General features: G+C 45.2%; 1 protein-coding gene across 8 annotated transcripts in view; it reads left to right on the plus strand.

Moving 5' to 3' along the window:
• The first annotated feature begins 3,892 nt into the window (after positions 1-3,892).
• ENTPD1 (ectonucleoside triphosphate diphosphohydrolase 1) overlaps positions 3,893-25,660 on the plus strand; it is a 34,889-nt gene continuing 13,121 nt past the window's right edge. The window contains exons 1-3 of one of the 8 annotated variants that reach the window (XM_074875020.1): positions 13,657-14,105; positions 14,192-14,300; positions 22,192-22,490. In XM_074875020.1, coding sequence (XP_074731121.1) covers positions 22,361-22,490 — 130 coding nt within the window. In that variant the 5' untranslated portion in view covers positions 13,657-14,105; positions 14,192-14,300; positions 22,192-22,360. Of the gene's footprint in view, positions 3,968-13,479; positions 14,301-22,191; positions 22,491-22,531; position 25,660 lie in introns of those variants that run through there. The other 7 variants (XR_012629698.1, XM_074875017.1, XM_074875019.1 and 4 more) reach the window with 7 other exon arrangements.

Genomic DNA, 25,660 nt, shown 5'->3' on the forward strand with positions numbered 1-25,660 from the left:
TGCCTTCCTTTCCAGAAGAAAGCTGTCCTAATGGGTTGAATCAACATCCCTTTGTAGGGAATTCTGCTCCCTCTGGTCCCCAGCAATTTAATGTGTTCACTGTCTTTCTGGAGACCTTCACTGTGTATCATCTGTTGCAGAGATGCTGGGGATGGAGGGGTGTGTATCTGCTGCCCCCCTTTCCAGGGCTGCTGGCTGGTAGGTGGTGACATGAACCAGCACATTGGGACTAAATGTCTAGGAAAGCCTGAGGAATATTCAGCCTATCTCTGCTGTGTTTACACACAAAGTTTCCTGAAGCTGCCACTCTACTCTGTTGCTTAAACATACAGAGTGTGGTACCTTGTCATCTAAATACATACCCCCAGGCCATGCTGCTAAGCAAATAGAGACATAATGACTTTGATATTGTTCTTGAGACTGGTGATAGGAGGGCCTGTTTCTGTTTAAAATATTTCAGATGTTTTCATACCAATTCTTTCTGTAGAAACAAGCTACTTACTCTTCTAATGCCTGTAAGTTTGTTCCCAGGCTCCCTGACCCCTTTTCCTATGTCTGTTTCCTTCTCCCATCCCAAAGCTGAGAGGTTCTGGCCCTGGATTCCAGCGCTACAGCCTCCGTTCCTTCTGTCTCCTGTTTGCTGGAAATGGAGCTAACATATCCCAGCACTCACTCACTCTTGCTCCTTTTCTGAGTCCCAAAGGCAGCATACCTTGCCTGCAAAACAGCAAATTCTAGACATCTGTGAAGTTTCATGTTTTTAGACACAAGCAAACACACACAACTTGTGTAACCTTAGAGGAGCAAGATGATTGAGAGTAAGCTCTTACTATGGCTAGGAAGAAGATGGATATTTAAGACACATTTTGTTCCTTCCAAGTTGCACAGGATGCTTGGTTTTGTCCTAGGAGTAGAAACCTAGCACTCGTCTTGCTATTCTTACCCCTCCTCTCAATATGCATGGAAACTACATCCTGAGCTCTCTGGTTTCCTCTTTTTTTTTTATTTCTGAGTTTTTGAGCTTCCTCCTCACACTGTCTGGAGCCTTATCAGAGTACAAATGCCTGCCTCCAGGGCTGCTTTTTTTATCCCCTGTTTTGTTTTCTTATGGAAATAACTGCAACACAGAATCCACTATTGCAACCCACAAACCAGCAAAAGGTGGTCAGACCTTTGCTTAAAGGCAGGAGGATCAGCAGGCAGAACCAAACTGCTGTGGCAAATCTGTATCTGACCCTCTGTGGAAGAGGAAGTCTGCATCTCATGTCACATGAAGCTACGAAATCCACCCTTCCCCTCCCCTGTCACGGCCAAAGGGGGAAAGTTGGTTTCATCACTGTCTCTTACACCTAAACTGAATGGCTGCAGAATGTAGCTGCAGAAATACTATTTATGTGTTTATCATTCCATCACTTAATGTAGATCATCTTCAACTCCCTGAAGGACCTGGATGTTTTCAGGTGTAGTAAACCACAACTATCAGTTCATAGCAACCCTCCCCTCGGGACCCTTGCATTCCAGGTGACATCTTCCTCTTGTGTGAAAATGTTGTTTCATGTTTCATGGTCACCGACTAATGATGTCCCATCCTTCCTCATAAAGGTTTCATCTGTCTCAGTTTGAAGCTGAACTTCCTCAGACAAAAAAAAGACTTGTTACCGGCAGACTTGTATAAAAGCTTATTGTAGTTTGTCAGGTACATACACAATTTTAAAAGACTTGAAATACATCAGTCTGAGCATCCACAAGCTGTGTTAGACATGGCATGGAGTCGTGTCTACCTTTATCTGAGGGGTGGTCTGTAGATATCTTCTACTTCTTAAATTTGCACTCCTCAGCCCTTAGGCAACCTCTCTACTAAGCCCAGCTAACAGCTTCTTGAGTTTCTAGCTGTAAAGACAGTGAATATAAGCACAGCCATTTGAAAATCAGTCCCAAATTCCAACTATATTTTTTAAAACTACCTTTCAGTGGGGTTTAATTCATTTAATGTGTGGCATTTTTTATATATATCTATTTTATTTTCTGTGATGACATTCTACCAGCAAGTGTTCTTTGCAAAAGTCATTGTGTGACTGATACATAAGCACTCATACTTTTGTCAGTCTTGTTTAAAAAAAAAAAATCAATAGTATTTCTCACTGATAAATCTGTGCAGCTGATATTTATTATGGTGAAGATTTTAAGTTGCATTTATTAACTGAGCATTGTATCAACTACACTCTTATTTTTAAAAGATTTGGTGTTCAAGGTGACTGACAAAATTAATTCTGTCATGCTAAACCCTTTAAAAATGTTGCCCCATTATCACTGGAGGTAAGGTCAGTTCTCCCTTACTTGCACTGCCCAGGCCAATTTTTCTGAATAAGATGACAAACACTCACAGTCCACTTTCAGCTTTGTCTGCCGAAGCATTACTCCTTGAGCTTTTGAACCAAAGCTGACAATAAATCAGAAAGAATTTAACTCCCTAAAGCCCTATTATGTAGACACTTCTATTTTGTAGATCCCCATTTTCCTGTTCACAGAAAGATTATAAACAGGAGTGTTGTTTTATCACATCGCAGTAATATAGGCTAGGTCAATGTTTGTTTGTGAAGGAGAAAGAACTGGTCTTTGTTTGTGATAGGGCTGCCATAATGGACCCATGTCCAGATGTGGTTCTCGAGGTCCTCACATCAGGACCCTGCTCTTCCTGCCTCTCCTCAGGGCGAGATCTCTGGAAACTGGTGGTGGGCACAGAGCTGGATGGTGTCCAGCTGCAGGGCAGCGTGTCCGCTTGTCCGGCTCCAAAGAGAAGCCCCAGGAGCAGGAGGGTGAATAGCTAAAAGTGACACCTGTAAGAGCAGAGCGGGCTCTGGCCCAGGCAGGGAATGGCAGCTGGGTGCTGGTGGCAGTGGTCTGTGCTCCAGTGACTTCACCCTCAGAGTGACCAGTGGAGACGGCGCATGGGGAGGGGGAAGAGCCCCAGGGGGGCTGGGAAGCTGGTGGCCACTGCTCTGAGAAGGAAGTGAAAGAGCCCGGGTGGTTGACAACTTCCTTTGGAGTGGGAGGCTGAGAGATCTGTAGGCAGTAGTGGGGGGGGGGGGGGGGGGGGTGTACAAGTGGTGGCTGGAAAGGGTCTGAATGTCAGAGACTATGCAGAAAAGTTGCTGAGAGTCCTCCAGCACTGTCCTGTATTTCTTGTTTGTGTGGAGTCAACCCGGGAGGTGTGCAGGGGATCAGCGGGGATAAAAGGTGGGGTAGGGGGTTCCCTTCAGGACTTCCTGGCAAGTAGTCAAAAACTAGCTCTTTCTCCCCAGGAGATGCAGCCTAGGGGGCAGGTAGGTGCAGGAGGTGACTTGTCAGGAGTTATTGCAAATTTATCTCCTTTCATGGTTGGTTGGGTTGTTGGTTGGGGTTTTTTTCCTATGGGCTGGACGTCATATCTGGAAGCAAGGAAGGTCATCTCTTCTCAGGACAGCTCTCTGTATCTCACTGGTGCGGAGGGTGTCTGCTCAGTCTTATGCAACTTAGGAAAAAAAAAAAAAAAACAAAACCAAAAAAAACCTAACAAAATCCTTTCTCTCTGCAGCCAAAATGACATCTCCCCCCCGGAGCCAGCGATGCAATCCTGCATCAGAGCAGGGCCCCAGCGGAGCCAGCGGCCGCAGTTCTCTCTCATAGCCCCCCCGGGCGCGCCCCGCTCCCCCCGGGCCGTGCGGGACCCTCCGACCCGGCGGAGGAGCCCACGGGCTGGTAACGCGGCCAGTCTAAGGTAATCTGTGCTTTCAGGAAAGCAGGAGGTCAGCCTGCAAGTTAGGTGGATTGAGTCATGTAGAGTTAAACTAACCCCTCCCACAGCCATGGACCACTAAAGCGCCCATTTTCATGAGCACCTCTCACTAAGGCAGCTCAGAGCCGGCAGAGGCTGAGAGAGGGAGAGGGAGGAGGGAGCGAGCACCGGCACTGATGGACGAGCCAAAGGGTAAGGACCGAAGCGAACCGCTGATCTCCAAAAGCAGCCCTGACACCCGGCGGAGGGGGGGGGCAGGGCTCGGCAGGCAGCCCCCGGGGTGGCGGCACCCCGCGGCCGGCGCTCGGGGGAGGCTGTACACGTTCAGGAGGAGCTCCTTCAGATTTGCCACTCAGGAGGGAGCTGCGGCTGCGGCATCCCCGGGCGGCGCGTCCCTCCCTCCGCGCCCGCGGAGCGCTGCCGGCGGTGGGCGAAGGCTCCGCGGCGGGGGGCTCGCCTGGGTGGGCGCAGCCTTGCCGCAGTCCTCCCCCGGCTGACATCATCCTCAAGCCTTTTGGACTCCCGGCCGTTTCGGAAGGGGCAATGTCAACTTGTGACTGGGGTGCCCGGGAAGGCAGGAGGCCGCGGCCGCTCGGGGGAAGCTGGAGGTGGCCGCGGGCTGCCGGGGCGGGCGGGAGCGGAGGCTGCGCGGCGGCGTCTGGCAGAAGTTTGGCCGCGTCAGTGCGAGGGATTTCCCTCCCTCGCTGCGCAGGGGAAGAGCCGGCGGTGGCTCCCCGGCTGCAGCCCGCTCTGCCCGTGGGGCTGGTGCCGAGCTCCCGCCGCGCCGAGAACCGCACCGAAAGCACGAAGGGAGGGGGGGGGGGGAAAGGGGGGGGGGGGCAAACCCAAAAACTCGGTGGAAGTATTGGCTGTTAAGAAACGGCAATGGAAAGCGATAGCTCTGAGGTTGGAAGAACTCCTGTGCTGGGGTACGAGGGGCGCTCGGTGCGTGGGCTCGGGGCCAGAACCGGCTCGGGAGAGCGCAGGGGCGAGGGGGATTCCCCGCTTGGCGCCCCGGCAAGTCCTCTCGCCTGCCCGACGGTCCCAGGGACCGGGGCAGGACTCGGCCGGAGCTGGAGGTGCTCACTGCACAGTAATTTCTCTAGGAGATGAATGTCTTGTACCAGAGTTTGCCTTTTGTAATCAGCTGGCACGCTGCACGTAGCAGCGCTAGTCACACTAAGCGTTTGGCAGAAACATTTCCTAGTTTAGTATCAGCTTTTGTCTATCTGGGTGTTCTACCCTCTGGTTACAGCATTTCGGCAATACGGTCCATCTTTCTGTACTGCTGACAGTACTGGACTCTGGGGGGCTTTTAAACACTGAGCAGGAACTCGGACAAATAGGCAAGAAGCAGTAAACTGGAAAAAGATCGGAGCAGAAACTTAACATTTAAATTGAGTGAGAAGCTTAAGGATAATAGTTTCCACTATTTTGACAGCTTCTTGTTCAGTACCAGGTGGAAGCCTCTCATTTGTCATTGTTATGACAACAGAGAATCAAAATGTGATTTATTTTTTTCTTGGAATAAATAAAATGTTAAACTAGACTTCTCCAAGTTTTTAACTTCATAGAATGTAATGAATGGTGTTTGAGGGGAAGAAGCATTTTCTCAGTCTGACGTACATCAAAATTTAAAGCAAAGACTGGCAGAAGGAGAAGGTTAGCTCATTAGTGTATGCAGTCATGAGTGAAGCTGAAAATATTTAGAAATAATTTGCTTCTGCTGAGGAGGGAGATAAGAATAGCTTTGAAACCAGTCTTTAAAAAGTTTCATTCCAAAAATGAAATGTAATGCATGAACGGAGATGCCTTTTCTAGTGAGGTGAGGAATCACAGGGAAGAAATTTAGATGATGAGAACTGATTTAGCAAAGAGGACCGAATGAGCCTTCTTTTAGAAAGTGGGATTTTAAAGAGACAGAAGGAAACTGAAGAAAATTGACAGTGCTCGAGCTAATTGCAGAAGAGGTGGTGATGGTGTCAGAATGGGCCGAGCTGCAGAATATGCAAGTCATCTTGCAAGAGCCTAATGAAAATTAGTGCAATAAATAGCAAGAAACTGCCTTTTGGGGAGGGGGGGGTGAAAACAAGAGGCAGTGTTTTTGAAAATGCCTCTTGCAGTATGTCTTCCAGAGGCAGCAATCAATAGGTTCAACACGGGGAAGTCCAGGACAGGCAGTATCTTTCAGCTAGTAGGAAAGTTTCCACCTTGAAATGAGGCATGAATGCACACCGAGGGCATGTCCTTTCATCAGACAGGAATTATTAGGGAGTGTTTCAGTGAGAGACCTGTTTCCTGGCAGTCTTGCCACAGGGACTGTAACAAACAGGTTTGAAACGCTACTCTTCAGTTTTAGGAAGCCTGTATTTTAAATACTGATACTGTCAGCTTGGCCTTAAAAATTTGGATCAATACACTAACACGACCAAGGAAGAAATTCTGTCTGGGGGTGCTACAGAGCAACAGATTATATCAGCGATCAGTATGAATACCTTCTTGGGCAGAAGGTGTGACAGTCTGAAAAATATATGGGGGGGGCTTCAGTCTAGGGAAAGCATGATACTGATCTTGCACAGACAGGAGTAAAAGCAGTAAGCCTTCTAAAATATATTGGTTTAACATAAAACGTACTGGACTGAACAAGAGGTAGTAACTCTAGTTTGGAGCTCTATATACATGACGAAGTAATCACTGCTGTCGGATGACTGCTCTCTATGGACCAGTGATTGTTCCAGCATAGAACGGTAACAAAGCAAAATCTGATGGGGAAAAAAGGACAGGACTGTGAATTAAGATTGCAAATTTAAAGACTACGTACTGACCAGCATTCCAAAAACAAGAATGAGGATGACTGGGTAGTTCGTACAGGCAGTGAAGGCAGCAAATAGAAGTTAACACAAGTAAATGGAAAGGAAGTGGAGAAAGAGGAAATGGAGAACATCTGGTAGAAAATACAGGCTGCAAATTGTGGAAGATTATTTAGAGAAAGTAAAGATGTCGGGGGAAAATCTAAAGTTAGCAGGACCAAGCACAATTCAAAGGAGGGGTTCTGTGTGTCTTAGGAACAAAATAATGAATGTCTAGCAATTGCATAATCATTATGGAGGTGGAGAAGGTAAGATTTTAATGATGATGCAGAAAAAAACCCCACAGAAGTGTTGGTTAAATCCTTTTCCAAATTTGGGGGGAAAAATTCTGATATGAAGGAATATTTCATGGAAGTATTATAACTAAGTAGCCTGTTTTGTAGATTAACATTTTGGGGGGAAATAAAGTTTTATAACAATTTAAAATTAAATGTGCCAAATACCTTCTGAGAAGATCTATGCTCAATGATTTTCAACAAACTAGAGTAGAACATTAGGGATATCCCAGGCAATGGGAAGGATGTTATTGTTGACCCAATATCCCAGCAGTATGATGGTGGGTAGCCTAGAGAACTATTGCAAATTTAGTTTGACATAAGTTCTATCTAAATTACTGGCTGGATCTCCCCAGTAATCAAGTTTTAATAGCCAGTTTGATCATATTCTTTTGGTTTTGTAAAGGATAAGACTTAACAAAGTAGCTTTCAGAATTATGTTGTTGTAGAAATAGATAGCACTGTCAAAATGGATAATGGGAATGAATGCATTGAAAAGGAAATTACTCATCCCTAATGGAAGCAAGCCTGTGAGTTCACGTGGTCCCCTCAAGCGAGCATATTAATCTGCATCCTAGAACAGAGGTAGTACCACCTGCAAGAATCTGCAGGATAAACTTCAAGGAATATGTTCCTTTTGGTTCAGGAACTCAGCTAGAGAACGCATTTATAAGGGAGAGTGGGGGGAATATTTATATCCTGATAGACCTTTTCATTTGTCCTTGCTTTCTTGAAGGCTTTTTTTGTTTACAAACTAAGTCAGCTGACTTTACAAAATAGATGTCAAACAAGCCTGGTGTGATTCTCATCTGGAAAAAACAGGATGCATTTTGTCTTATGCATGTTATCACTATTAACACTCTCTTCTTGATTTATTTCTTCAAATGAGGCTGGAGCCTTATCGAAGTCCTAGGAAAAAAAAAAGAGTGTTCTTAAAAGTTGAGTGAATATTGAATAAATCTGGGCTGTAAGTTAAGTGACTTCTAAAGCCTGGCTTCCCTGGTGGTTAGGAATGACCTCACAAAAGGGGAACTGGAAGATCTAATCTCCCTGGTTGGTAATTGATAGCCACAGAGTGGATTATGAGTGTAGGACTGGGAAGGCAACTGGTCCTTTATCTGATCTGTTTTCCAAATAATTACTTGCACTTGTTTTATTTTACAGAGATGGCAAATGTGGTTGAAAACAGTAAATATTAATATCTCCCATATTTAAACTTCTCCACAGCAGTAGATGCATTTCTGATGTTGTTCTGATTGCAAAAGTCTCCCTATGACTCTCCAGCAAAGAATGAACTAATGGATTAAGACCTGGATAACAACAGACCTCAAAAATAGTTATCAAAGGAAATCATCATTAAACAGCTGTGTTTTCAGAGGTATTCTGCAAGAGGCCTGATGGCATTAGACATTTTCAATAATGATCTAAAAAGTATAAAAATCATTACTGATTTACAGATGGAGTTTGTCAGTGCTAGGAAGACCAGTACAAATACCAATTAAGTCAGAGGAAAAAGTCTAAGGAAGCCAAGAGTGGTTGGAAACATAAAGAGCAAATAATAGGCTTCAAGCCAAGCTTGTAAAAGCACAGCTAATGCAACTTTGGGAGGAAAATTGGACATTCAAATCCTGAATAGACTAGAAAGATTTCCAGACAGAAAGATTTCCAGAAAAAATATGCAGAGGTGTGTTTATGTATGTATGTGACAACCATAACTCATAGTTTATTTACTTTATAAAGCAAATTTTTTTTTTGTTTGGGAGAAAGTTGTCCTTTAGTCAACCTTATTGTGATCAGTGCAATCTGTGTTTGCCTCTTGATTTGTAATTACCAGAAAATGTAGAAAATGCTCAAGGAATTTCTTGAGGAGAAAGAATAAATTTAAGAGGCTGGACACCTGAGAAGGGAAGGGTTACAAAAGCTGTAATAACGGATATCCTTTTGGCCTTTCCTAAGTTGTATAACTGGCTTTGTATGGTGCAAAATATCAAGCTTGGTCACATTCCTTATTTTCCTAAGACATCTTTGCACCTTTAGCACCTCTGGGGTTGGGAGCAACTGGCAAACCCAACTTTGGGGTTAACACCCCCTGGCTAGGTATTTTGTACCTTTTTACTAGCCCAGTATTCAATGACAGTTTCTATGGAGCTGGATCTGGTTTGAAGTGTGTTGAGATAGGAGCCAGGTTCTCAGCTTGGAAATTACCTGTTCAAGGTGGCTAGGATGTGGTTAAGGACAGAAGTGTTTAGGCTGAACTTTGGGGTGAAGTGAATAATACTGAGATGACTTTGGGGAACCAACCCATAAGGAATTAGTATTGCTTGAGACCGATCAAACTTAAATTGTAAAATTCCAGATCATCTTCACAAGAGAATCACCCCTCTTGGTCTTCTGAAAGATGGGTTAGATGGGACCATTTCCTAAATTGTATTTTCTTATGGTTTTGTCAGCTAGCTGTGAGAACTGGATTCATCTCTCAGCTCAATGGAAACATCCCTTCCTTGAGCAGAGCTGGAGTTTTTTTGCAGGCACTTCAGTCAGTGTTTCCTAGCCATGGAGCTGTTGCCAGTATGTTTACATGGGGGAGCAGCGAAGGGTGCACTTCTACAGCCGGCGTAATCTCACATAAATCTGTGCTGCTGAAAGAGAAGAGAAAAGGCGCCTGTCCTTGTCCCTAGCCTTGTTCTTTTTTTTCTGCAATAACTTTCAGCTTGTCTAGCTTGAAAGCCAACACCAGCTCAACTGAGAGAACAGAAGGAGGCAAGGGTAAAAGTCACTCAGATTAAAGTTATTGGGGAGGGCCTCACTGTAAAACAAGGAGACACACAAAAACAGCCCTGTGCTCTGAAACAGTGCTGCATTAGCAGTACAAATTAAGAAATGAGTTAAGGGAAAAAGTGTGAGACCCCAGATGGAAGGGAACAGAGTCAGCTAAGTGTACACTGAACAAATTCATCTGCTTGCGTCCTCTTGTGCATTCGCTCCCCCTAAGTGCAGCTAGAAAGATCAGTTTCCCAGCCTGCTCTTTGGGCTCCTCGTCCCTCTGCTCCTTGTGCTGTGCTGGCTATTCATGTTCAAGGGCATTGCAGGCAGTGTAGTGGTCACTGCTGTCACTACTCTCAGTGCGCAGCCACCACCAGCAATGCTACAACTGCCTGTGATAGTTCTTGTCTGAGCACTTTTGGGCTCTTACTGGTCCCTTCCAGCTTGGGAAGAGCTTTTCATGAGGATCTGCAGAACCATTTCACTGTTTGCCTTCACACCACCTCTAAAATCCCCCTTGTAACGTCAACACACTTTGCAGGCAGTGATTAAGGTTCTGGTATGAGGACACGTGTCCATCAGTCTGACCCGCGCTGTCCCATGCTCCCTTGTGACCTTCATCCAGCTGTACACTACATCTCTTTTGACCAAAAAGTAACCCTTATGGGATGGATGGATGGTTTATAGGCTGGGACTCACACCTTTGAGTGAGTGTTTTTATTCTGCATAAGTAGAAGGTAAAGGCTTTTAGTTTGGTTTGTATTCTCCCCCTTGTTTCTGATCCTTCTGAGAATCTTTTCCCTCATCATATAGGGTGGTGAATGCCAGATTGTTCCCGGGGAAGAAAATGAAAAGAAAACAGACCTATTTTTACAAAGGAATGAGAAATAGCTTGGTTTTTTCGTTAACTATCTGCAATCTCTCAGCCAAAGCTCAAACTGCAACTGACCTTTGAGCTCTGTGTGCTGCCTGGAGAAGGTGAATCAGCAGCTCAGGAGGTAGAAACCACTTCAACCCCTCGGTCATTTCGCAGTGCTTTTGCGCTCAGCTTGGAGGGCTCCTGAGACAGCGGAGCAGCGAACTGCCGGTACAGCTGCTGTGGTTTCTAACATTCACTAATAGTGACACTGCAGCTGGGGGCAGGGGAGGCAGCCGCCTCTGCACCTTCCTCCCTGAGCTGTAGCAAGAAGGGGGAGACTTCTCCAAAAGGGAGGGATGGAGGGAATTTGGAGACTCTGCAGCACAGCTGATGGGATGGAAGGATCCATGGTGCATGGCAAAGCCCAGGGAGCAGGCGTGCAGCGGGAGGGAAGATGGAGTTCCTATATGGAGCGCGGGCTTGGTGGTGGGGACAGGTAACAAAGCGGGATTTGTTCCTCTGCTGAAAACTGTCCTTCCCTCCTACCTGCTCCTTGCCAGAATGACAGGGGGCAGCTCTTGCCAGGGAGAACATCTGCTCTTGGCCAAGATCAGCCCTTAGCTGTTGGCTCCAGCTGCTTTGTGCGAAACACACTGAAAATGTGCAATTTTGCCTTGAATTGAATGTGCCCAATAAGTTGATCTACAGCTTCTATATATTTAGTCTTGCTTTCCTGAAATAGTTTAGGAAGATTACTGTTGAAGCTGAAAAGAACTTTATTCTGGTAAAGCTAGCGGTCAGGTTCTTGTTTACAAGACTTAGAAATACTGTCATGACAAAAAACATCATAGCCATAAAGAAAAGAAAAGAATGTTCCAACACTGTTGTGTCGGATTTATTCCATCATTGGCCAGAGAGAATTAAGACCTTATTTTGAAATGAATTGGTTGTAAGTTTAAAGATGAGTTTAGCAAGTGGTTTTAACACCTGAAGGGTTGAGCTATGTCTACCCTGCCTGATTGAAAGTACAGTCAGACCACTGCTCCTTTCCTACACCATGCATGTAGCTGTGTCAGTCTGACCAGAGAACTTAACACATCTGAAGAGCAGCCTGACAAAAAAAAAAAAATTATATATATTATATGTAAAAATTAGAAAAGGAATCTGCACTATGGCAAAAGACAGGGGTAGAATAGTCCCTTTTTGTGGCAGAGCAAACAGAGGAGCTAAGCCAACTGTGAAGCTAAGTCTTTGCACTTTGTCTTAAAAATAGTGTTTTACAACAGAACCTGGCCCCGTGCTATGAAGTCCTTGTTAAAGACAGTAATTTTACAGTTGCTTTTTAGGTTACAAAGCTTGTCGCAGCTTCAGAGACTAGTAATTTCTCTGCAGATTTAAGGACCTTCTAGTGTTGTGGCTGCTTGGTGTCTGTGAGAATGCTAACTAGATCCCATAAGCCTTGCTGGGAATAGATGTCCTTCTGTAAATAGGAATCTTGGAGAGCGTTTTCTACCCATTTACTTCTCAGGAGACTGTAACCATAACTAACCACATCTCAGGAACTTTTGGTGCGGTGTAGCGGTTAGTCTTTAGGTTTACTAGCATTTTGTAGAGGTTATATATAATGCAGCAGGACTGCTGTTAGGTAGTCCCCAACACCTTTATAAAGTAGTAAACAACTCTTAACTCTACTGATTTCTTCTACCTCTGCCCCTGAAGTCAGACTGCGGGAAGGAAACACAGGGAATGGTTTCTTTCCTGCTATGGGAGTCTGCTGCCTGTGTTTCTCTTCTTCAGCGTGTTTCTCCTAAGCTAAATGACATTTTCCAATTTTTCCCATGTTTTTAAAGTTGTAGCACAACTACATAGGTCTTGTAGTATGAGTCATGTGTGTACTTTACTAGACCAATAATCTCCAAGTTGCTATTAGTTTGACAGAACACGAGAGAATATGTCAAAATGACATAAGATTAATTTAAGAGTAGGTGTAGCTGCAATGTGCTGCTCCTTCCCCTGGACCCTGGGAACTCTGCCTCTCTGCGGGAGGGAGCGTGCTGTGAGCCCTTGTTCATAAGAGCTTCCCAGACAAGCAGATGAGGTGGTCCAGGGGATAGAGCATCAGGCTGGGTTTTTGCTGCTCTCTTGTGCTTTTTCATCATCTGGGGAAATGGGGCTAATTGTGCTGACCTCTGTAAATGGCTGGGCAGTATCTGAATGGAAAGCACTGTGACAAATTTAAATGTTACAATTCATTATTAGGGAAAGACTGAGGCTCAACAGGCAGAAAAATATGATGGTCGACTCCAGCATTACCTGTTTGGTATTAGCTCCCCATGTGTTGTGGGCAGACAGCACTGCTGAGAGTTGGAGTCAGCTGTGAAAGCCACAGAGTTAAGGGGAGCCTGGGAATAGTGGGAAAGAAGTGAGACAGTCATGGCCTTGCTTGGCGTCTATGTGCTGAGAGAAGGCTGGACTCATAAGGCTGTGACATGAGCATGAGAAAATGCATGCGCACAAAAGCTTCCTTGTGAGTCTTGTGGTTGTGCTATGGGATAATTGCAGCTATCCTGTCTCACCAGGAGCCCTATGGGGGAAGCTGAGGTTAATGCCAGCCTTGCCCTGTGAGCCTGTGTATAGGAACACTACCAGGTCTGCACTACATTAGTGAAAATGGTCTTGCCCTGTACTGTCACAGAGCTGCTCGGCACATGGTAGGCTGAAAACAGGTCCAGCTCTAACATTGTCAGGGAGGTCTTGGATGTACACTGTTGAAAATACCTTTTGATGAGTCTGATAGTGACACCCAGGGACAGGCTGCATTGTTCCTGTCTTGGATTTCAGCATCCTCTAACTTCCAAAAGGCTGCCACTGGTGCTGCGTTTGTGTGTGCTGTGCCAAAAGCTCCGAGCAGGACACCTGGCTACATCCTAGCAGCAGAGCTGCATGCAGGAGCAGACCCCAGACCAGCCCTAAAATCTGCTTGCTTTGCTGTTATTAGTCTCCTATAACCTAACCAAACTAAGATGACCTTTTCACAGCTGCGATGATGGCCTGTGAAGTGAAGGTCCAGGCACACCATGCATAAGGCAGGCATGCAGCTGAAGAAGCAAAAATACCACAACTGGCTTGAAGGAAATGTGAACGGAAGCATGTGTGTGTGTGAGAGAGACGACTATAAGAAGTAACAGAGCAAGGGTTAAAAGAATGGTCTGTACTGATAACCAAGGATGTGACCGACTGCACTGAACTGGGTAAACACTGACAAATGTGGTGTTTGCGACAAGCCCAACTAGTCTGCACCCTGATAAGCCTCACATGATGGCTTGTCAGAAGGCATGGGTGCTGATAAAACCCCTGTACAGATGACTCCTTGAGGGAAAAAAAAATGTGCTCCAATAACAGAAGGATGACAGCAAGGTTGCAGCACATCCCTTGTGCAAGTCCTCCTCCTCCTTTACTAGCAGGAAGTCAGACTGTGGGAGCTAAAGTACCCAAAACGAGGAGGGAAAAAAAAAAAAAAAGGCACTGAGCAACCACTTGTGCTAGGACTCTTGGGAGATGAGGTAAGAGAGATTTCGTGGTGAAGGGACCACACCATTGTAACCGTTAGCTCCTAAAGATGGCAAAAGACCTGCTCAAAAATTTGTAGCTTGCCACTGAAGAGGAACCCAAGAGATGCACTGAGGACCTGGCATCTGGCTCCCTTGGTCCCATCTCGCACAGGATCCTGCCAGAGCACCTGGGCAACCTTGGTGCCTGTGAGTACAAGGGGAGTGAGCGTGGGTGGGAAAATGAGTGTGACTGAAAAAATTCATAAGTGATTTTTTGAAATACCTATCATCTTCCTGCTCTGTAAGGTCTTTTGCTGTTGCTACATTAATTTCCTGTCTCATAGCTACATTAAAAACTACTCCATTCTTAAATGAGAAAAATACGTGAAACCTTTGTTTATAACTGGCAAAGTCAGCAGAGTTTAAGAAGTTTTTGTTATGGCATGATCAGTGGTACAAAAACAGTCCAAACTGAGCTGTGAGAGGCTCTGAGAACTGAAAATTACTGGGCAAAAATATTGGACAATACAAAACAGAAGGGCAAGAAAAGTTGTTGGATGCTTTCAGTGAATAGAAAGTGCAATGCTGAAACTACTCACCAGCCTCTTGCCCTCACCATTCCCATCCGAAGTAAATTGACTTCCCGTGTGTCTTTAAAGAGTGAGCGGATTGTGGCCCACGAGGAGACCCACTGCTGAGAGTCATCTGAACAAGAGTGGTGTGGGACCCCAGCCAGTTTATAAATGGATTTTAAAGCTGGGGCTCCCATATCTGCTCTGAGGAGACAGCCCCACAGATTTCTCTTTCCACATTTACTATACAGCTATTTCTCCATCAGCTTGTTGGCCCTCATTTTCATACTTCACATCTCTTTAAGTGAGCCCCCATATCTTTGAGATCAAATCCTGCTTTCAATGAGTGTTATTGTCCTTACGAATATCTGAAGTTTGCGTTCTTTTTCTCATGTTTGTCTTTTCCTAAGTTTTATTGTTTCTTGTGTAGGATGGTGGTTTCCATAGATACCTTGGACATTATTTATCTATCCTCCCTGGATGTGCAGTTCCTTCCAATGAATTACAGTGTGATCTACCACTTCTTCTTGAGGCCTTTGCTCCTTCATCCGTATCAGTGCTGTACTGATCATTTTAATGTTGCTGTTCTAACATGTCTTGTCATCTTGATATGTTGCTTTGTGCTCCTATACAGCTTTCAATCCATGTGATAGAACTCCTATCCCAGTCAGTTTTAAATTAAAAAACAGTATATTGCCTGTCTATTTTAAGAGTTTGTACTGATAATGGTTGGAAACTTTAGCTCAGCTTTTCTCTGCTATGGGTAACTGTTAAACAGAACAGTGTTTTGTTATTTTTGTTCTCCTTCCCCCCTTGAGAAATGATATCAAAGGAAAAAGTCTGGCAAAGTATTCAGGATTGGTATGGTCCTATCTGAGAGCTCAGCCAGCACTGACTGGTATTGTTTGAGATAGCTCTTGCATGAGTTTTCTCTCTTTATCCTGTTTCTATCTTGTCCCAGAGGAAAGCATATGTCCTGGATTGCAGAGGTAGATGCTAATGTGAGTGACTGCTTGGTATTTAGTGGTAAGAAAGCTGACCGCTATCAGTCTTCCCAAATCCTAGCAGAAGCCAAGAAAAATCTGAACGCAGCATAACTTAGCGCTTTCTTCTTCAGGGCTATTCTGCCCTTATCGGGCTATTTACTGCACCAGTGGGGCTGTTCTGCTGATTCAGCATCACAAGAAGTGATGCCAGGGCAGCTCCAGACCACACTTAGGAATTACAAAGGAGACAGAGTCACAAGTTTTCTCTTTAGCTGATTTATAAATGGATTTGTTTTCTTTCTTGCTCCTTTGTCCCAGAGCTGTTAATAAATGACCTTTTCAATGCCTCCGCTCCTGCAGGAGACATGAGGAAAGAAGCCTGTGCTCGTGTGAACTTGCTGCAAGCACTGCAGCTGGGCTGGGGATCCTGCAGCTGGAAGGTGGGTCCTGGCTTGAGCTTGGGACCTCCTGTAGTGAGAGGGAGAATGGTGCTGAGAGGCTGGGAAAGCAGCACTGGTAGAGAAGCAGCAGACCTGTAGCTGCTTTCTGCATGGGCCCAGGTTTGCTGGGCCATTCCTGCTGCTGAGGAGCTGTGCTCATCTTAACAGAGCCAGCGGGCAGCTCTTTTCTATGCTATAAATGTCTTCTTTGCTGGAGTGGCTATGTTACTAGTTTGTGACTTCTTAAGCTGAAGTAACCTCTGTTTTGCTGGCTTTTGACACTGAAGAGTGTTGATTTATCTGTCCCGGTAAGCATCTTCAGACATACAGGGTAGAACATGGAGCAGAAAGCTGGAGGGAAGTGTTCTAGAAGAGCTTGGGACTTCCCTGCTTGCACCTACTTGCTGGGAACAGAGAGCAGCTAGTGCTCTTGCTCTTCTAGGGGAGATGCGTTGAGAAGTCAGAACTGTAACGTCTGTTTGCTGGTCCCAGTCCTGGGTGCAGTCTCTGCAGAAGCCTAGGGGCTGCTCGGTCACCTAGAGGTGGTGGTGGTTTAATGCCTCCATAGCAGCCCCTTGTGTGTAATGCACGCAGACAGGGCAGCTCGGGCACTTGTCAGAAGGATGGGTCGCTGTGACAGTCCCTTGTCCTTGTTACCACTGTGTGCCCATGTTGCCTTATCCAAAATATTTCATGTTTGTATTTTGAATTATTTGAGACAAGGACTTTGGGTGGGGTGGGAGGAGTAATGAAGACATAAAAATTGCAGGTTAAACTACGGTTGGATTATAAATGGGTTTCCTTTCCGAGCCTAATTCTCGCTGGGATTCACTGTGCATCCCAGTAATAAGTAATCTAAACTTCGGAAATTAATAACATCCTGTGCCAGCCTATTCATCCAGCAAAACTCCTTTGCTGTTTTGTTCCATGTCTGCTTGAGGCTCCAGCCCTTGCAAGGTGACCTTCTGACAATGAAAACTTAGAATCACATTTAACTTCTACTTTTCATTACCTCTGCAAGCTCTAAGAAGTATTTCTTATACTCAGGCACTTTGTTGAGGCCTTTGCCCTGCAACAGACTTTGGTCCCATGTTTATCCCATTGGTTGTCCTGAAAAATACCACAGGGTAATTTGTTTCCTGCTATTTCAAATGGAAATTGTAGTAGCATGAGGAACAGAACGTGATATTCATGCCAAATATCATGAGTTGAATTCTCCTCATGGTTTGTGGGAATCCTAGTTATTAAAATTGACCTCTGAGAAATCAGTATATTTTTCCACAAAGCCTAGACAGTGGATACACTTCTCAGCAGGAGACAGAAACTATCCCAGCTGTTCCCTGTCCTGTGCTCTGCAATGAGGAATGGAGATACCAGTGCTGACAGCCGGAGGTAGGAGGGCAAATCTGGAAGTGTTAGACTAGAGAGCTATCTATTTTATGTGTGCAGGCTTAACCCTGGCTTACCGAAAGGAGGCAGTGGGGCTACTGCCCTGCCTGGATAGGAAGGGGCCTTTCACTTCATCTGCTAGAACTAGTTCCAAAGGGAAGGTCCTTACATTTTTCTCTGCTGCAAGTGGGTACTATGCATGTTAAGGCAGGAAAAACTTACTGGGTATCTTGCAGGCCTGAGATATGCTCCTCTAAAAGACCAAACACTTGTGCTGGAAATCAGACTTGCCAAACGTGGCACAATCCAGGTGTAGGCAATGTCCCATGCACAGATGAGCACTGCAGCCCTCCCCAGCGTATGCACTTGCACGTGGAGCTGCCAGGGAATGGGCATCATCGTCCAGGGGCTTTGCCAGTGGCTCTGCTAATGCTGCACCGCCTTGGAGCAGTGTTTGTGCTTCTGTGGTCGGTCTCCAATGGTTTTCAGTCCTGAGTGGGAAGTGAAACTTTAGGAGAAGAGCTGATTGCTTTGCTGTGCAGAAATCCTCGGGAAGCTCAGGTTCCCGCTGCCTGCAGCAGCACAGGCGGCTGCTCTGTTTGCTCACATGCGGCACTTTGGGCAGCCGTGTTGTTTTTTGGAAGCTGGGGGAAGTGAGCCCCTAAAAGCGGTAGTGTTGCTCAATGCACAAGGCAATCCCAGGAATCTGCAATTCAGAGAAAAACGTCCTCAAGACGTGACGAGGGACTTGGTGGACTCAGCCCCTTTGAGGCAGGAGACGTTGTCAGTGGAAAGGGCATACAGAGAAACTGGTGACTACTGGGAGGGTGTACTTTGACACCACTGTAAGCACCGGGCGCAGAGCACGCTGTGGGTGGCAAGGGGTTTGGATGTATTTTCTCTGCGGTCATTCCCCCTTCCAGAACCTCCTGTTGGGGGTAGCAGTATTTACAGTGCTCAGGAGTTTGTGTTTTCCAGGAAGTTTCTGAACTTGCTGACCCAACGGGGTATCAGAGGGCGGGAACAGTTGTTCTGGAGGCTATTTCCTCTCTTTTGCCATGACAAATTCTACATCCCCCTGGTGTGGGTGGTTGATGGGGCACAGGGAAGGGTGGGCTGTACTGGGTTGGTGATGTGACTCACACATCGCCAGTCTTCCTATTAAAGCAGTGGCCCTGCTGTCTCTAATGACAACAACAATAATTAAATAGTTCTACACAATAGCTGTCTGGGGCTGAACTGGCAACAAGTGACCAAAGCAGCTGAAGGTTAGTGCCCATTACCAGCCAGGATGCCAGAGACAGAGAAGGGCCTGACTGTCTATAGAAGGATGAGGAAATCTGATATGATGGTGGATTTTAATGAATTATATGGTAATTCCTCAAAACCAAGGGTGACCATCTCATAATTTGCAATGCATTACTTCCAGCACAATGGTAATGTATATAGGCCCCAAACTTGATAGAGAAAGAAACATTGCTATGAGAGTTATGAATTATTATACAAGTAATGCATACTTATTATGTGTCAACAAATAATATCTAGTAGCTCATAAAAGAAGTGATTTCCCAAATTTAAAAATACTTGAGCTGAATCAGCAGAGTATTGAAAATAGACAAATAGGAATGCTAATCGGAAGCAGCCTATTCACTTCTTATTCTATTCCGCCTTAATCCAAGAGTTGAAAATTATGCTAATTTGAAAAATAATAACATCTCTAAAAGATGCATATTTAGGGGGGAAAAAAGCTGCAATTAATGCAGATTTAAAGTTGGAAAGTGTAGAAGATGGTCAAAAGAAGCACAAAGAAAAGATTATGGCCAGGGATTTAAGAAAAGCAAAGAAAAATTTAAAGATATTGAGCTCAGAAGGAAGCCTCTAGCAGCACTGTTGGTCCATTCCAAGTCAGCATATTAGGACTATCAATAATAACAAAACTGAAAATGTGTCAGTGCTTGATGCTTCTTTTTTCCCTGAAAGAAAAACGTCTTCACATCATGTGATAGTCAAGTATATTCAAACAATAGCTTAGGTGATAAGCTTGGGGGGGGCGGGGGAGCCATCTTGAACTCACTGGATATTTTCTGATGAAACTTCAAGCTTTGTGGGTAACAGCAATAAATCTTCTCCAGTTAAAATAGAGCTTTGATGGGCTGGTAGTAAATTAATACCAGAAGTTGCCTGACAGGAGGGCAGATGTAACTGATAGCAGTTGTTTCTTCTGATATGAAAATGTCTTTGATGTATGAATCCTAGAGAAATGACTGTAAATAGGGTACAAGCTTAGAAGCCCAGTAAACATCATATAAATGTGAAAATGGTGTGTATAAAGATCATTGTGTCAGTGGTATCCTGCCACTTGTTGGTTGTATTTGAGAATATTGAGTATCTTGGTCTGCCTGCTGGGATGAAAATCAGAAGAATATCTTCCTGTAGAGACTATTTAATGAACAGGCATTGGGAAAGCTTTGGTGACGATGGTATATAACAACAGGGAGAGGGGCTGCAATGTGGGGATGGGAGGTGGCGCGAGTGCCTTGCGGAGCAGCTGGGGAGGCTGAGCAGCGCACCCAGCACTGCTGGGCACCGTGGGAAGGTCTTCTACAGGGGAATACACTTTCTGCACAGGGTGAATGGGGGATTTGTTGGTGGGGCAGCCTGGGTCGCAGAGGCTCCTGCCCAGAACCCCCCGGACATCACCCCTCCAGCAGTAAACCCGTGCTGCTGGGCCAATGTAAGCAGGGCCATGGGACTGCCCCGAGCACAAAGCCCCTCTGTGCTGCTGCCGGCTGCGCGGGCGGCTGCGGAAGGGAGAGAAGGGGCCTGTGTGCTGCCTGCTCCTTTGTGTCTGTCTCTTGCTGCTGCTGCTCAGCTTTTGCAGTCTCTAGCACCCACCAGCTCTCCAGGATTGCCATGTGCTTTTGTTTTTTCCAGGAAAACAGGGCTCCTCGAACGTGTCTTGTGCAATTTCCCAGGGTTGTATCCCAGTCACAACTCTAAAAGCAGCAAAAGGATGAGGTGCTCCCACTCCAAGCAGTGTTGTACATATGGATAGGATATAGCAGGGTGGTTGCCGTGGCTGAATTATGTCTGAATGCAACCTGGAGCTTTGTCGGGAGAAGGAGGGAACAGATTTATTCAAATACATCTGTGTTTTATGAGGAGAGCATACGCATTGCATTGATCTTTGCTAACAGCAGGGCTTGTGAGTGCATCACCCTCTTTTTGCTAACTCCCTGCCTTCTGAACCAAGGAAACAGAGCTGGGAGAAAGTCCAGGAGCCACCCCTGCCCTGAGGCAGGATCAACTACAACTGCGCTGGCAGATAGAGACTTCATTTGTCTGAAGACAGCTATTGTGTCTCTCTTGCTCTGCTCTTTCTAAACTAAACAACTCAATTCCTTCAATCTTTCTTCATAGGTCAAGGTTTTAGACTTCTGATCTTTCTATTTGTTCTCTTCTGGAGTTTCTTCAAGTGGACTACATCTTCCCTGAAAGGCAGTGCCGAAATTGGGCATAAAACTTCATAGGAGGCTCTACCAGTGTTAGATGGAGGGAAGGATTACTGCAAACTGCTATAGCTGCAAGAATGTTTTCTCTGGAAGTGCTACTTAACCAGTTGCTCACCACACTGTCTTTGGATGATGGCTATTTTCTAAATGTCGTATTTGCTCATGTTCTTGCTCAAGTGAGTTGGATGTTTTCCCCAGGCCCTCCCCTATTTATCAAATTTATTTTGAATTCCAGTCCTGTGTGTCAGTGTGCTTTTTCTCCCAACTTGCTATTATCACAGATATAGGCGCACCCTTTACTCCATCTTCCAGCTCACTAACACACGTGTGTGCACATGGCACAGACTAGTTCAAGCACTCCACCTGGCTGCGTAGCCTAGATCCATAGGAGTCTGCTGGGGTTTGAGTCATGTAGGGCTGTTTGATTTCAAAGTATCAAATGTCTCTGAAAGACGGCATCAAAAAAAAAAATATTACATTGTTTGGATTACCCGTTCTGCTGACATTTCAGTGTTTGTACTTCAGTGCTTATAAGTATTTACTCTGGAAAAACTTAATCCAGTAAATGTGTATTTACAATTGTATATAGCACCAAAAGGAGGGCCATAGATCACACCAGTATTTAGGCCACAGTTTTTTCCATATGAATAATTAAAACTTGGAGCAGAGCCTCCCACATGGTTCATGTAACAGCTGTAAAAAGTGATGTAAAATCCTGATCTGGATCTAATTTCAACATGTTCAGTGTCTTGCCCCAATATTTTGAAATAAAATCTCTTAAACCTAAGCAATTCACTTACTCTATATGCACTTGTATGTATATTCTAAGACAAACCTGAGACACTCACCAGCCTAAGAAAAGACTTTTCCAATATGTTGGCCTGAAACAGGTGGTTTACATTACTTTGCAGCAAAGTCTTCCTAGCTAACTTGGACAAGAGCATGTTTGAATGAAAAAGGCAGATGAAGAATGAGTAAGAAGTCAGATGGGGACAGAGAAAATTGCAGAAAAGTGTTGATAAATGAAGCAGTGTGGCTCTTCTGAGTGTTTATGGACTCAGATGTTTGGTTGTGGTGAGTCTAAAAGACAGCAGTGCCTCTTAGTGTGACTCAAAACCTGATGCAAGTTCAGCAACCTCACTGAGTGTGCAATTTAACCTGATAAACCTTATGACTACCAAAATCTCATTTTCCCTCAGCAGGAGGATATGTGCGTCCCCCCTATCCACCTTGAAGGACAGCAGCACTGACTGCTCCCAGCCCCCTTCCCTGTCATCACTGCTGGCAGAACTTCATAGACAGAGCCCCTGTCTCCTGGGCTCTCTGATGACCTGGATAATGTTCGTTTGCAAGCACCTGCCCTGACAGATGCTCCCTCTGCCCAAGCTGCCCACACTGTGCCACAGAGCCAGTCACAGGTGCTGGATGCATTCAGACTTCAGATTCAGGCACCCTTCAGCCATGGGCTCCTGTGCTCTTTCAGCTGGCAGTCAGGCAGGCAAGTTGTTGCTCCTTGCTTTAAAAATACAGTGGCATCTGACTCATTTCAATCCATACTGTTGCAAATTTCTCAGTCTTCAAGTAAGCCTGTGTACCTTTGTGATGGGCCGTAATTCAGTGACTTCTCAGCACTGCACTGTGTCTCGCTGATATGTTTAGGTTCAGGAGCTCCGCAGGTTCTATTCCCATTTGCTGGGCTATGTGATTGCATGAGCATCCAGCAGCAGTTTTCCCCTGAAGATTAGATGTGTGCTTAGGAAACCAGTTATTGGAGAGACTCCCAACAGACTGCAGCAGCAACGTGGGTGATCAGCAGCAGAGGCAGCTGCCAGCTGATAGGCAGGATTCATAAGACGCCATCTTATTCTCTGTCATCACTCCAGGCCTCATGGGTAGCAGGCAGTGTGTCTTGGAACTCCCTTTGCTTACAGCATGTAGCAGGGCTAATTTAATTAAATGTGATCAAATGTGGGTTTGTTGGGATTGCATAGGAGAGGTGCTGGGTTAACTTAGCACTGTCCATGATGGTAGATGATTGTGTGTCTGAGGTAGTACAGGTCCCCACCTCACTTCATTTAGGCTGGGACTGTATTATCTCCTGGTGTAACAGGTACATTACTGTGAGAGGCTGGTCTCATTGCAGGTCTGGTCAGAATGCTTAAGAAAAATAAAAGCAGATTATTCTGTATGTAGAGAAGGGCTTCTGGACCGTTCAAGTAGATGGAGAAGGTTGGAAAAACAAAAATCCAGAAAGGATCATTGCTGATAAGTTCCTTAAGAGAATAAATTCCAGGAGGATTCAGAGTTGCAGAAGTTTTGAGACAGAGATGGAAAAAAGAGGGAATTAACTGGCAATAAATAAGTTAGGGCTGAAAATAAGAATGTTTCTGACCATGCAGAGGTGTGCTGAGAGCATGAAGGTGACAGTGGGAACTCTGTCAGTGTCGCACTTGTGCAGGCAAAGAGTGATGGCCTTGCAGTACAGCCTCTTGTGATCCCGACCGTAACAGACTGAGCGTGAGCATCCAAAGGAAAGAGCAAACATCAACTTTAGCTGTTGTGCTAAGCCAGAGCTTACAACGGTATTTGTATTTTTTAGAGATGATGGGTCACAGTGAGGTTATCTGAACTGAGCATGGTTTTGGACTATGTCCAGCATCTCTCCTTTTCTTCTTGACAATCCTAATTTCAGTCCTTAATCCAGCCATAGCCTCTCCTTATTGCATCTCTAAAAGCAGCTGGTTGCTTGATTCCTTTTAACGTTTGTTGCTAAGCCTTGTTTGGTGAGAAGAGAGTTGGGACGTGGGCAGCCTTGGCTGTGAGTGACATCTCCTGGCGTGCAAAGCTGCCAGTGACTTAGTGTGATGTCGGCTGGAGGAGCAGTTTCCTATTTGTCTTGAGGCTCTGGAGGACACTGGGGACAATCCTGCTTCCCTGCCTTCACAAGAGCTGCCGCCCACGCTGGTGTGGTCCTTCCTGGGTTATTCACCGAAAGCAACAGGGTTTCTGCAAAAAAACTGCTGTTAGCTGGCGTGGCTGCCAGCATCATTCTCAGTATGATAGCTAACTCAGAGACAGGATATTAGATCTGTTTATGTTCTGGGACCTGCACCCATCACTGGATGAAACCAGTGGTAGCCCCTACAAAAAAACAAGGAGACCAAAATTAGAAACAGAGATGCCTGAGCAGCAGGGCTGTGCTCCAACATCTGGAGAGTGCTTAATGCCTCCGCAGGCAGGTGTGGCTCCATCACCAGGCAGCTCTGAGCTTTGGGGTGGGGAAAAAGAAAAGCAGCATCATTTCTATGCCTACTTATGGCCTTATGTGATGTTTTTATCAACACTTATAGTGGGCAGTATGGGTGAAAGAGGAGAGATCTGTCTCTATTTGGGTTCTGGCTGGGCTCAGAGACAGAAAATCATGCCTGCTTAATCTTTAGCTGAGGAAAACTGCTAGTGGAAGAAAACTCCTGGGGCCTGACAGTCAGAGGTGCTACAGGGTCAAGTACTGCCCCAGTTGGTGGGGAAGTGTTTGCATGGCATTCAGTGACATGAGTGTGGGGTGCAAAGGAGCTGGAGAAATCTAGGGAATAGGTTAATTCTTTAGCCACTGCAGTTATGCCTAGAGCTGATGGAGGTAACCAAGTAAGCATAAAAGGGAACTTGTTCAAATACCTCATCTCTCTGAGCAAATGGCAGGTGAGTTTTATTTTAATTACATTGAATTCTTTATCTGGATTTGCAATGTTGTGGTTTGGTTTGGGTTTTTTTAAAATCATCATCAGGTACAAGTCTGTACACTTTGACTGCTATTTGCAAGGTTATTGCTTTGCTAGGCCACCGTCTGGATTATGCTTATAATTTTTTACCTTTTCTTGTATGAAATGTTTCAACAAAACGCTTGGTAGGATTGGAGTTCGCACAGATGGATGCTCTGGTATGGGATACAGCAGTGAAGTCACATATCTACAACCCCTAGAGTCCTGAAAAGTGCTCGTGATACTGAGCTAAAAGTCATGTTCAGGGTTAAGGAAATAATGTGCCTTAGAAAAAAATGACTAATCTTCAGGTTGCAGGTGGGATGCAGAGAGTTATCATTATGCCTCTGCCTACAGACAAGAGATTGCTACAGCTGTTTATTGAGATGGTCTGTTACAGTGAGAAAATGATTCCTGCTTTGCTGTTAATGCTGCTACTTTCAGAGTGTGGCTGCTGAAAAGATACAGCAGACAGACAATACCCATCACAAAAATCTCAGAAATGATGCAGAGTCTCCCATCCTTCATTCCTATGACAGTAAACACCCAACAAAGCCGTTAGTGGCTGCTTCTAGGCAAGATCTCAGAGTAAGGGTGTCAGTAATTACGTGGATGTGCTGTGCAACTGTCAGCAGCAATTTCAGTTTTCAAGCATGCTAGCTTCATATCTATGCTGTGCAGCTAATTTTACATTATAGCATCTGTTTTTATTCATTTTTTTAGTGTTAAAATATTTTTTGTTCAACAGACATGCTTAGTGCTATCATAACCTGAGCCAGCTACTCTCTCCAATAAGAAGAAAAGTCTCCCAGCTGTCATGCTCTGCTGTTCCTAATCACTTCAAGCCATGAGTTCTGGGGCCTTTTTGAATAAAGCTGTATAAAATGCATTCTTACCTCCTACTGTCTGG

Source organism: Strix uralensis, chromosome 7 (genome assembly GCF_047716275.1).
Source record: "Strix uralensis isolate ZFMK-TIS-50842 chromosome 7, bStrUra1, whole genome shotgun sequence".
NCBI classification, from domain to species: domain Eukaryota; kingdom Metazoa; phylum Chordata; class Aves; order Strigiformes; family Strigidae; genus Strix; species Strix uralensis.